The following is a 12,791-nucleotide window of genomic DNA, read 5'->3' on the forward strand; positions in this document are numbered from 1 at the left end:
GTATGTATGTGGTGTTTGTCTGTGTGTATATCTGTCTGTCTGGAAGTGTGTATGTATGTGTTTAAAAGAGAGAGAGTGTGTGTGTGTATATGTACGTGTGTTAGAGATTGTCTCTGTGTGAGATGGAGATGTGTGTGTGTGTGTGTGTGTGTGTGTGCGTGTGTGTGTGTGTGCGTGTGCGTGTGTGTGCATATGAGCGTGCATGTTTTGTGACAGAGAGAGAGAGAGAGAAAGAGAGGGAGAGAGAATGAGAGAGAGAGAGAAGGAGTCTGTGTGTGTGAGATGTGTGTGTGTGTGTGTGTGTTTGAATCAACATGACGCTCTGTTCTGAGGCTAAACAGGAGGCTCTTGGTCCACCATGGGGCAGAAACAGAGGAGTGGAGAAGATGAAAGAGACTGATACAGACACACACACACGCATACACACACACACACACACACACTCGCTACCCTCGACTGCCAAAGATCTGCTGCAACAAACAACAAAAAAGTGTGCTTAATTGACAGGGAATGCACACATGGCAAAGGAAGCATGATTCGTGCGACGTGGGTTTGGACTATCAGCGGCTTCAGTGTTTTGTTGTTTCTGCGAGGACCACAGCGTGCTGAGAGTCTTTCCAAAACAAGTTCCACACTCGCCCTATGCAGATGAGCGTGAAAGCATCCATCTGCTAACAGCTATCTCAGTTAGAGGTGTAGTCTGCAATTCAGGCAAAAGGTTGTTAATAACCCTTCATTCTGTGCTCCTGAAACACCATGTTGATTGGCTGAGATTGCAAAGGGTTCGGTCCAAGCTAGTACATTTGTTTCCCATCTGTTGTTGTTGTTGTTGTTGTTGTTGTTGTTGTTGTTGTTGTTGTTGTTGTTGTTGTTGTTGTAGTAGTATCCCACATCAAGTTATGAGTAAGCGGCTACTTTTGCTTAGAGCCCGCATCAGTGAGGCATAAACAACTTATTGTTATTGTTGGTGTAGTACACCATCCTGTCAAGCTGTACAATTCTCTCCTGTCCATGGGAACCAATCCCTCACTCTGTCAGTGGCTACTTAACTTCCTGTCTTGCAGAACACAGTGCGTTAAAATCCAGAACAATGTGTCGCCACCCAGGGTTCTGAACACTGGCACCCCACAAGGGTGTGTTTTGTCACCTCTGTTATTCTCTCTTTACACCAACAATTCTACATCAAATTCTGCATTTGTCAGACTGCTTAAGTTTGCAGACGACACCCCTGTTCATACGCGATGGGGAGGAATCTTCCTATCGGAGTGAGGTCAAACAGCTGGTGCAGTGGTGTGTAGACAATAACCTACAGTAATCCTCAATACAACCAAAACCAAAGAACTCATAGCTGACTTTAGGAAAAAGGCAGACCAGCACCTTCACATCTCCATTAATGGCCAAGTAGTGGAGTGGGTCCCCTCCTTCCGTTTCTTAGGCACCACTATCCACCAGTCCCTATCATGGAACCTGAACACCAGCCTGATGATCTCCACCAGTCCCTATCATGGAACCTGAACACCAGCCTCATTATCCACCAGTCCCTATCATGGAACCTGAACACCAGCCTCATTATCTCCAAAGCCCATCAGAGATTACGCTTCCTCCGTCAGCTGAGGACATTTGGGGTCAGTCAAGCAGGCATGATGCACTTCTTTCGGGCTACCATCGAAAGCGTGCTTGTAACATCGGAGCTGCGCCCTCTGCCGCTGCTGTCACGGGGAGAGCAGTCACAGCGACCACGCCCCCTCCAGAGCCGACCGGGCTCACCGGAGTTTTAACACCTGCAAGTAATGAACTAATGAGCCGTAGACTATTTTAGAGACTCTCCTGGCTGGCCTCAGTGTGAGGTATTGTTTGCGACTCGTATAACGTACTTAGCCGTGATTCTATGTATTTTTGGATAAATCCGTGTATGACCTAGATAGTTTTCCCGACTGTGATTTCTGGATTCTGTATTTTTGGATTGACGCTTCAATTTTCTGAACAACCTGTGCATCTACTTGGACCGTGTATTCTGACCTGCCCTTTGGATCGTGTTTTGGACACTTTTGCCTATTTTTCCCTGCCTGCCTGTGTTACCGAACTTGGACTGTATTGTATTGACTTACGTCTGTGGATCACCCCTTTGTACTGTCGCTATTAAAACTCCTTTGCTCCTCGCACCTGGGTCCCTTCTGTATTCATTACAGTGCTCACCTTCTCCATCCTACTCTCCGTCCTGCCACCAGCCAGGACAAACAACAGCTTGAGAGGGTAGTACGCAGGGCCTCTAAAATCATTGGCTGTAGTCTGCCTATCATAGCCTCACACAAAACACCAGAATTTCCAGGAAAGTCAAAAACATCATCTCTGACCCCTCCCATCCAGCACACCATTTATTCACACCCTTACCATCAGGAAGAAAGGTGCAGTAGTATCACATGTAAAACATCACACTCACCATCACCACCATTTTTGGAGCCTGGGCTGTCCACAGAGACAGTGTTTTTTTTTACAGTGTATTTAGGGCACAGGCAGCTAGCGGATGGTGAGGTGATGTTTGCTGTACGGTATGTGACAAAAAATGTTTTCGCTTAGAATCCGCGCAACATCGCTTAGAGCACCTTTAAGGCTCAGCTGTTGATTGGCCACTGCAGTAAAGCCCCTACCTGCAGCGCAGCACTGTGTATATATGAAACTGCAGAGCCAGGACAGACAGTGCTCGGACGCCAGAGTTTGGAGCTATACACAGATCGGACAGTGCATGGACACCAGAATTTGGAGCGTGCACACACACAGATCGGACAGCTAGAAATCTGAGGAGCAGCAGTTTAGTAAACATGGCCAAAAGTGTAATGGATGTGAATCACAGATTGCATCATTAACTCAAGTCACCACACCACAAAACTATATGTATCATTCTTTCAGCTGTCATCCACTGGCTTAACTCATCTGTTTGGAGAGGTGTATAAAGATGTTGCTATGTTACACTAAAGAAAGCAACGCCAGGCTCATGCAAAACAAAATATAAACAAACACAAGGAGATAGCAAAACACAGGGGAAGTGTATGCAAAGCAACATGGAGCAATAGGGCTTGTGGGGCCACACACGGTGAAACCTCACTCCGCCTCAGAAGTATTCCGCAGCACGGACTGCTCCACGCCTTTCCTTACTCTTGTATAATTTCGTTTTTTTGGCTGACAACGGTTTGGCTCAGTACCTGTTTATTGGCTGGCGGATCGAATGTTAAATGTCACATGTGGTGGGTGGTAGGGCACTGTGGTGTGTCTGGAGGACTCAGAGAGAGTCAGAGAGAGAGAGAGAGAGAGTCAGAGTCAGAGAGAGAGAGAGAGAGAGAGAGAGAGAGAGAGAGTTCCTGAAGTGAGACCTTTTAAATGGCCTCACTGTCTGAGCGTGTGCAGAGCGCCAACACTAGTGTTCGCACATGGGGGACGTGAGACTGGCCGGGAGCCTTTGTTGAGTCATAGCATGAGGTCATCATCTCTCCAGTGCTTTCTCTTCTGCTCTCTCTTTCTCCCTCTCTCTCACTCTTCTGCTCTCTCTCTCTGTCTCTCTCTCCCTCTCTCTCACTCTTCTGTTCTTTCTCTCTCCTGTCTCCTCGTCATTCGGAGCATTTATGTTGTTCCGAGGACAGAGATGTTGTTGTGATGTCATTGCGGAATAGCTTCGGCGTTTTGATCAGGTCACAGATTCATCGCTGAGCACTGTTTTTATTGGATGAGATAAGCACAGTGCTTTTGAAGTGAGGTGTGTGTGTGTCTGTATGTGTCTGTGTGTGTGTGTGTGTGTGTATGTGTGTGTGCGTGTGTGTATGTCTGTATGTGTGTGTGCGTGTGTTTGGGGTTGGGCATTAGGTTGTTGCAGAATAGCTCAGAACAATTTGTTCTAATGGTGTGTGGGTGCAACTGTGCCTGTATATAAAAAGAAAAAGAAAGAAATAACCTTTCTCTGCAGATATTCTCTGTCTTCCTCTCACCCTCCTTTATGATGTGTGTGTGTGTGTCTGTGTGTGTGTGTGTGTGTGTGTGTGTGTGTGTGTGTGTGATATTCGCAGGCTCATTAATTAGAAGCTCTCATTATTCCCCTTGGGCTCCAGACTCTTAATCAACACCAGCACCAAGACTAGGACACACACACTCTTTCTTTCTTCCTCTCTCTCACTCCCTCCGTCTGTCTGTCTATCTCTCCTTCTCTTTCTCTCACTGACACACACACACAAACACACTCACACAAACACACACACACAAACACACACACACAAACACACACACACACAACCATATGCAAAGCATTCGCTACCACGTCCATGTATCTTCCTGTCTTCCACAATGACTGTTTGATGCCTCATTCATTATCAGACAGCATGAGAACAAACCCCTCGCTCCATTCTGCCTAAGCAGAGGGCCAATCATCTGAGCCTCGTCTGTTTTCTCTCCTTGTCATGCGAAGGCGTTCAGAGGCTCGTGAGACGCCCTCATCATGATCCATATGCACCCCATCAACTTTTTTGTGTGTGTGTGTGTGTGTTAAGCTTCACAGCCAACAAACAAATCGCTTCGACTCGTTATTGGATTTCCGTGCGCCAGGCGACGTACGTAGCGCCGTGGCACGGGCGAACTCGACAGCGCAAGCGTTAGGGGCGAGAAGACTGATTGTCACCCGTAATTATGCCTCCTGTAATTAACATAATCTGCCATGTCAGTGGGGTATCCAGGGTTTACTGAGCACTGGTGTGGCTGGAACGTACTAAGTAGCCTTTATAGCTGTCAGCCCATTATGGTCTTAAAATTATTATTTTTTTCTCCTCCTGTCTCGCCAGCTCATGTGCTTGATTTGTGTGTGTGCGCGTGTGTGTGCGCGTGTGTGTGTATGTGTGTGAGTGTGTTAATGTGTGTGTTCATGTCTATGTCTACGGCTGTGTGTGTGTGCCTGAGCTTTTCATCTGATGTATGTGTGTACACTCTGTGCATGTGTTTGTGTGAGTGTGTGTGTGTGTGACTCCATATTGCTCGTTTTTTCCCCCCACTTTCTCACTTCTCGCCTTTTTCTCCCTGGCTGACATTTAAATGTCATTAAAAGGGGACCTGATAGGGGACAGCGAGGGAGGCACGCAGAGCAGTGGAGCAGGACGCAGAGGACTGGACCTCTCTCTTAATGGTGGACAACCATCTCTGTTACTGTCATCTGGCCGCACGCACGCACGCACGCACGCACGCACGCACGCACACACACATGCACACACACGCGCACGCACACACACACCGCAGTAGCAGCAGTAGTAATGTACACATGCAAAAACAAGTGGACACTTAAAGTACAAACTCATTTGGACATGTATGAGAGATAGCCCAGACATAAGGTTTCTTAAGGCTTTTTGGCAAGCAGCAAAGGGAGGAGTCGCTATGTACAGAATGCATGTGTGTGAGTGTGTGTGTGTGTGTCTGTACGTTCATGTTAAAGGTTGTGTGTGTGTGTGTGTGTGTGTGTGTGTGTGTGTGTGTGTGTGTGTGTGTGTGCGAAGACGCCTGCTGTGGTTGCATTTACCTACTTCAGCCTTTTCACTGGAAAAAGGGAAAGCCACACGGCCGCCTCTGCTGCCCTGATTTCCTGTGTGGCTCTGATTGGGAAAGCAGAAGCAGACACACACCATACACACACACACACACACACACCATACACACACACACACACCATACACACACACACACACCATACACACACACACACACACACACACACACACACACCATACACACACACACACCATATACACACACACACACACACACACACACACTCACACACACCATACACACACACACACACACACACACACACACCATACACACACACACACACACACACACACACTCACACACACTTCCTCACTCACACACGGAAACACACACTCATTTTGTGTACATTTCCATGTAAATGCTACAAATGTAGCAGAGAAAAGAATCAATAATGGACAATGACAAGAGGGAGGAGGACGTTAGTGACACTACCAGTGTGTGCCGTGACATCTGTCCCCCTTGATGGACAGCCCCGCACTCCACCCATTGTCCATGGTCACTGGCTCACAGCTCTAAGGGCCCCACCGACTCCATATCCTCTGTTGTCCTTGGGCCAAAGAGCCATATGTCACCCAATCTCCTGTTGGACATAGGTTGTTCAGATGACCCTCGTTGGATGCTTCTGACCCCTTTTGACCCTGGGAGGTCAGCCAGCCTGCGGGTCAGAGGTCTGCTTTGACCAGTTTAACTCTTTCCCCAGATGTTCCAGGGAATGTGCGCCTGTTATCTGACAACATAACTTTTAAAGAGTAAAGTGAGCTGGAGAGTATCTGTCGGACTACAGCGTGACGTGACATTGCCTCTTTAGGTCATTTTGCTGGACCCTTGCACTCATTGTGTTATTGTGCATAACACTCTTTAGTGTGCACCACTCACCAGTGTTACTGTTCTTAGCGCTTCATCGATTTCTTTTTGTTATGCTTTTTGTAAGGTCAGTTATACACTCGAGACACGCTTACAAATTCATTCATGCATAACTCCACAAAACACACACTCCCCCAAACACACATGCACACACACACACACACACACACACACATTGCAGATCTACTGTACTGTGGGAATGGATGGATTAACTTGTATCTAGCCCCAGCCTACCAAGATAACAGCTGATAAAAAAAATAATGTCAGATAGTGTGATTGTCATCTCCCCTCAGGTAGTACATCCAATTTCCACCCTGCTGCCAATGCCATCGCCTCTTAAAAGTGCTATGTAAAACCCAGCACACTCCTCCTCTCCTACTAAACAGTGTAGTACTACAGCTTCCATTCACCTCCATTACATTCATAGCACAGAGATAAACGCAGCATTATGGAAATGCATTACTCATTACATGCGTTGTAAAACACCGTTGCACTGTGTTGCACCTTTTTTTTTGGCTGTCCATGCACTGCAACCCCCTCTCCCAAACACACACACACACACACACACCCCTCTCCTTCTCCACTCCTGCAGTAATCACCTGGCAGCTTGTTTAATCTCCTGGGTACTCAACGCCACTTACACGATGTAATGTCTCTGTCTACCTCTCTGCAGGCTTAGCTGGGGTGCTGTCGACTTAAGGTATTGTGTCTTAATGACAACTAGTCCTTTAGTTCTCTCCTTTATCTGGATATGTGTGCTCTTGTACTGATTCGGTCCAGTTGAGCCCAGAATGGGCATTCTGTCATCGTGGTGTTCAGGCACGGCTCAGTGTCCCAGGTCAGTATGTTGGGGTGAAGTGGTTTGGGTCTGGGTTATCGGAGATCACAGAAAATCTGTCTTGGCAGGTGACCCAGTTCAGAGCAATCTCTTTAGCATGTTCGACACTGGCAGGCCATTCTCTCACCTGAACACTGATCAGTTTTAAGAAATAACAAACAAAACAATATACTTGCTATTCAGACACAGGTTAGCATAGTGGCTGGCATATTGGTCACAATGGCATAAGTTGGAGGACTAGACTGGCAAGTGCCAGGTTTAACCAGTAACACACATTTCTTAAGGGAATGTGTTTGTTTGACTTACTATTCCCTTACTCATTTTCCTATAACATAATGACCATCAGTCATAATCAAGTATATTACTCTAATGGATACTTCTCATTCAGACTATAGGATGAACACGATAACTGACTGCTTTGCATGCTTGCACTGAAATAGGCTATATGAAACTTAGTTCAATTGCACAATAATACCTGGGCTTTATATATATATATATATATAGGTAGGTATATATATGTAGGCTATACTGTTTTTACTAAATATCCTAATATTTAATGCATGCTGGATTTCAGCATGTGACCTGCCTCAGAGTCTGCTAAACGAGAACTCCAGACGACGGCACTATGACCTCGATGGATGAAGCCTAGCTCCCCCCTCCGCTGTCAAGCTTCAGATATGCGCAACGCCTGAACCCGAAAAAGCGGGGAAGGAAGTCATTACAGCTCTGTAGTCCAGCTCTGTTGCTCTTGCAGGACATCATCTCGCTCTTCGAAATTCCAGAGATTTTTCGTATCCTCTCTCTCTGCCTCCTTTTACTCGCCTTTTCCCCCTTTCGACTCCAAGCGCCGCGCTTTCTCCCGGGAATTTTATTTGGCAAGTACTATTTTTCCACCAATTTGCTATCTGATTATTTCCAGGACTCAGCAGCAGCGGCAGAGAGAAGAGCGGGGCTGTTTGTCGGGTATTTTCAAACCTTTCTCCTTTGGATTCTTCTGTCATTGTCCGTCCAGTAAGTCTACAGACACGTTGTCACTGGATATACTGTCATTTTCATTCTTCTGTTGGACAAATGGTCATTTGGAAAACCACATACGTCAAAGTGAATAAAAGTTATCGAGGAAGAGAACATTTTGCAGCCCTACAGTTGAACTGATTGGTGCTGGCGAAGAGTCTCGCTCGGCTACATTGTTCCTGGCGATAAGGGGCGCCAGCAACTGTCACGGAAAGCTTCGATGTGACTTGATCCGCGCTCTCTGCATAGCTAATTCAACTGGTTAAGTTTTTAGAAACAGCATTTGATTGCTTTTCGGCTGTGTCGCGATCTCTTCCAAGACTCTCTGGATATATTTGGACACTATTGCGGACCATCTTCGAGGGTCACCCCAGTAATCTTCAGTCCACTCGACTCTCCAAGCAATCCCATAGGTCTACGCTTGGAGGAAATATGCTGCAAAATTGAGGAAAGTCAAGAGGCAGCATGACTTGCTATTGCCCTATCCTCGAAAATCACTTTTCCTGGCACGTACTGTCTTAATGCTTTCAAATTTTGGTTTACAAATATGATGAAATGGCAGCCCCGGAAGAAGGTGAGTTTGACTGTTATATCTATTCAACGAAGCTTGTGATTTTTTGCCGTAAGGCTCATTGCGTGAATGCAAGGTGACCGCCGGCATTTTGAAACTGTACATTGCAGAATGTGTGATGAATTTATATCTTCTTTAAAAAGTAGGCTAATGTAATGGATTAGATGCGATAGAAAACATCTTTGGTATGACGAACTCCAGCCAGGCGCAATTTAGATGACATTACTAAGCGTCCAGGCGGAGTATAATTGATAACAGCGCACTGCAACTTCATTTTGTGGGAACCAAGATGGTATCATGCCAAAGTTTCCATTCAGTTTTTCTCCCGTCGCGGCCACTGCATTGGTTTAAAAGGGAGTCATCAAAATATTTCTAAATTACTCCTTTCCATTTCGTCGGGGATGTTTCCCCAGTTTTATGGCATCAAATATAACAAATTGTGTGACTTTTTTCTCTGGTCCTAGTGCTCAAGGTTGTTACGCTGGTGGGTCCGATTCTAATGGGGTTCATGTACACTTGAGAGCGGGCGCAGTAGCCTAGTTGCCAGTAGCGCATCGCGACAGGCACTCCTTACTTAATAACTAAGGCCATTTTGTTAATCTCATGTCAGACAGGCTAATATAGAAATGAATAATCTACGTGTAAAGTCACTATTGATCACCCAATCACGTATAGCCTGTCTATTGATGTACAACCCGATCAAATTGTGCGGTATCAGTCAGATGGCAACCTGAACTTATTGTTGCAGTGAACCTGGTTGATGAATGGGAATGGAAAAAGAAGCATGACATTTTTTTCACGCTTTGGTGTCCCCACGGCTTCGGCCTCCGATCAGCAGTGGCGCGGGTCAGCCAAGCGTGCCATAGACTTAATGACACATACAGTGTTCGACACAAGGGGTGGAAAAGGCAACGCTGGACTGAGTTGCTTTGCTTGTCTGGTCGCCGACACGTTTACAATAGTAGTCTTGGCCCACTTTTTCTTTAGTGTTAAGAGTAGACTATCTTCATATAGCGTACTTTGATATGAATCATGGAATGTGGCGAAAGGACTATGTCTGCTGTTTCTTATCGTCAGTTTGATACTTTTTGCTGAGCGAATATCTTCCAACTAAGCTATGTAGGCTAGATGGAACATCGATAGGGTATGAAATTAGGCTACAGTAGTAATTGATAAGGCCACACTTCTGTTAGTACGTACTCTCCCACTAGGGGTCCATATTTTGCAGATCAGCTAAACGAGCCTCCATCTCCTGACGGAGAGTCTGGAGGAATTGTGGTGTTGCGTGCCAGCGTGTGAGAAACGCTGAGGTCCGCTGTGCTGTGTCGAGTCCCTATTCACCACCACTAGGCTGCTGTCCAGGGCAATACAACCGGAATCTAATCACGTCACCTGCTTGTTTTAATTTTATGTGGTTGAAAAGAGCCTTTTATTACTATGGTGTTATTAGCTGTGTATACAGGCCGGCGCAAAAGCCTGTCCTTTCCGCAGCTGCGCGACAGCTTTGCCAGATTTGTCCGGTAGACTCCCGCTGAGAATTAATGCAGTTAGTCACCGTTGGAGTCCTATTTCAATCCCGGAGAATTAGTAAGAACGCAAGAAAAGGAAAAAAAATGCCCTCACAAGAACACGAGGCATGCGGATATCAAAAGCACTGACTAATGCCATTACAACTGAGATGCACAAATACCGGTTTCAAAGCGTGCATAAATCGTATTTGCAGCTAAGCTTCAGCAGGTGTTTGTTTCTTCTGTGAAGGATGATTCAAAGATTCGATTTTGTATTAATTCCATAAACGGGTTGTCCTCATTTATTCATAATTCCATCATGTAGGCTATTAAGAGTCATATCCGGAAGTTGGAGCCAAAGATAGTCTATTGGTTGTTGCAGCCAGTGACCACAAAGCAAATAGTGTCTGTCTTTACTGGCTTGCATATAGGCCTAGCTGAAAAGCTAAGTAATGGAAACAGAGATGCTGTCATAGCGTTAGTCTTTATTTCTCATACACTGTCTGTCATTGTTTCCTTTCTTTCTTTCTTTCTTTCTTTCTTTCTTTCTTTCTTTCTTTCGTCTCTCCATGCCTACTACCTTTGGGTTCCACACCCCAAGACGTTTGCAGTCAAAAGTCTACCATGTTTGTGTAGACTTACTGGGATTACACTGGTTGAGAGGCCTTGCTACAGTCTTAACTGTCTGACACCTAAACTGATTAATGATTAATCACATTCCCAGCTAATGCCTGATGGAGAGACAGAGACAAACATCTCTCATGGGTCACAGTGGAAGCGGATGAGAGGCTGCATATTGATTAGATCCATATCGGACACAGGTCCAGCTCCCAAGGCATCGGAAGTGTGGGTGATGGAAGCCGTTAGCGAGGCGTGCGTGTGGTGGTGGAAGCCATGGTTACGTACACCTGGGTGTGAAGAAGGTGAAAAGCTCAGGAGATGGCAATCTGCAGGATTGAACCCCTCTCACCTATAGGGTAGACCAGACTACTTACATCCAGCAGACAAAAACATATGGGCCCTCAATTATCAGCACACACACACACACACACACACACACACACACACACACACACACACACACACACACATTGATGATGCACATTTCCCATGGGGCACATATTTGTCAACATTTGCCGCATTGTAGAGTGGGGATCCCTCACAGATGTGTCTTCATTTGAGGGATGGGCCTCTGACTTCTCCCTCAGGCACATTCGAAGCCACTGGGATGGAGCCCTCTGGCTAAACTGTAAGACAATCACAGCAACAGTTTAAAACTCCATATTGCTAAAGGATTGCCTTGTCTCTCCCCCGAGATGGAGACGATGCTTCCGGAGGCTTCACTGACAATCCTGCTGATGCCTGGTGTTTATTCCCCACCATTTTGTGTGCTCAAAGGAGACTGGCAAAGCATCTTAATGCCTCAGAGCTCACCCGAATGCAATACCTGAGCCGGCAGTAAACAGCTTTTATGTTGCCACTTTGCATGCTGCAGTTCTTGTGTCTCATCATATCATGTGTACAGAGAGCGCGCTCAGACCTGGCAAAACAATTCTCAAAACGCATCATCCTTATGCTTATGGTGCACACTGATACGTTCCCGACCATCAGTCTTACTAATAGGCATGGCAGAGATGCCTTTCACTAGAAACGCAGAGAATATTTGGTCTTACGTTTCTTCTCTGAAGCTCGTTGCTAGCTCTTTTGGACTATTGCATTAAAGATGGGGCCAGTCATATCAGCATGTCTCAGCAGCTTGGCAAGACTTGGCCAATGAGTCCACTCTAGCCCTTCAGCTTGCGGTGGACGTGCAAAGTAATTGGCCATCCCTTTGAAAGTTTCCTTGGTGGTTAATGCAGTTGGGCTGAGTTGAAACGGTTGTTGCTAAATATAGAACCCAGCTGTATCATCAGATTGTAAAGCCAAGAAAGTGTGCTTTCACAGGCAGCTTTAAGTGTGCATTGTGTAGTCATATTTATGCGACTACATTAAGAATTCCCTTTATACAGGCTCCCACTGATGTGCATTGTGTATTATTATTCTCCTGCGGGTTGAGATGAAGGGGACATGGGGAGACACGACTCCCACTGTCTCACCTCTCGCCGCTTCAAAAAGAGGAAAAGGCAAAGAAGAAACACATGCAGGCTTTTGAACTACACATGTACCTGTCCTGCCCTTCCTCCCGGCCCTCCCCTGCCTGCTCTCTACAAAGCTCCGCTACTCCCTCTCCGCGCTCAGTTCATGGCCAGGTTTATGGTCGGGGTAATTTAGATGTTTCTGTCTGTTGTCCCGCCAGATGTTCTTTACGTAAAGCCCCGGTGCTGGCCGTACATCTTTCTCGTCTTGACTGAACCTCCCCCCCCCCCCCCCCTTTTCCTCTGACCAACACGGCCTCTTGCTTGTTGGCCCAGTGCCGTGC

General features: G+C 46.3%; 1 protein-coding gene across 1 annotated transcript in view; it reads left to right on the forward strand.

Moving 5' to 3' along the window:
• The first annotated feature begins 8,011 nt into the window (after positions 1 to 8,011).
• Positions 8,012 to 12,791, forward strand: part of LOC143127674 (tetratricopeptide repeat protein 28-like) — a 156,948-nt gene continuing 152,168 nt past the window's right edge. Inside the window, exon 1 of the mRNA XM_076289304.1 lies at positions 8,012 to 8,867. Within this exon, the coding sequence (XP_076145419.1) occupies positions 8,841 to 8,867 (27 nt within the window). The 5' untranslated portion in view covers positions 8,012 to 8,840. The remainder of the gene's footprint in view (positions 8,868 to 12,791) is intronic.

This window comes from Alosa pseudoharengus, unplaced genomic scaffold, assembly GCF_046254945.1.
Source record: "Alosa pseudoharengus isolate Yale_2024_CS ecotype anadromous, Long Island Sound unplaced genomic scaffold, YU_APseudo_1.1 YU_APseudo_1.1_scf_17, whole genome shotgun sequence".
Lineage (NCBI taxonomy): Eukaryota > Metazoa > Chordata > Actinopteri > Clupeiformes > Clupeidae > Alosa > Alosa pseudoharengus.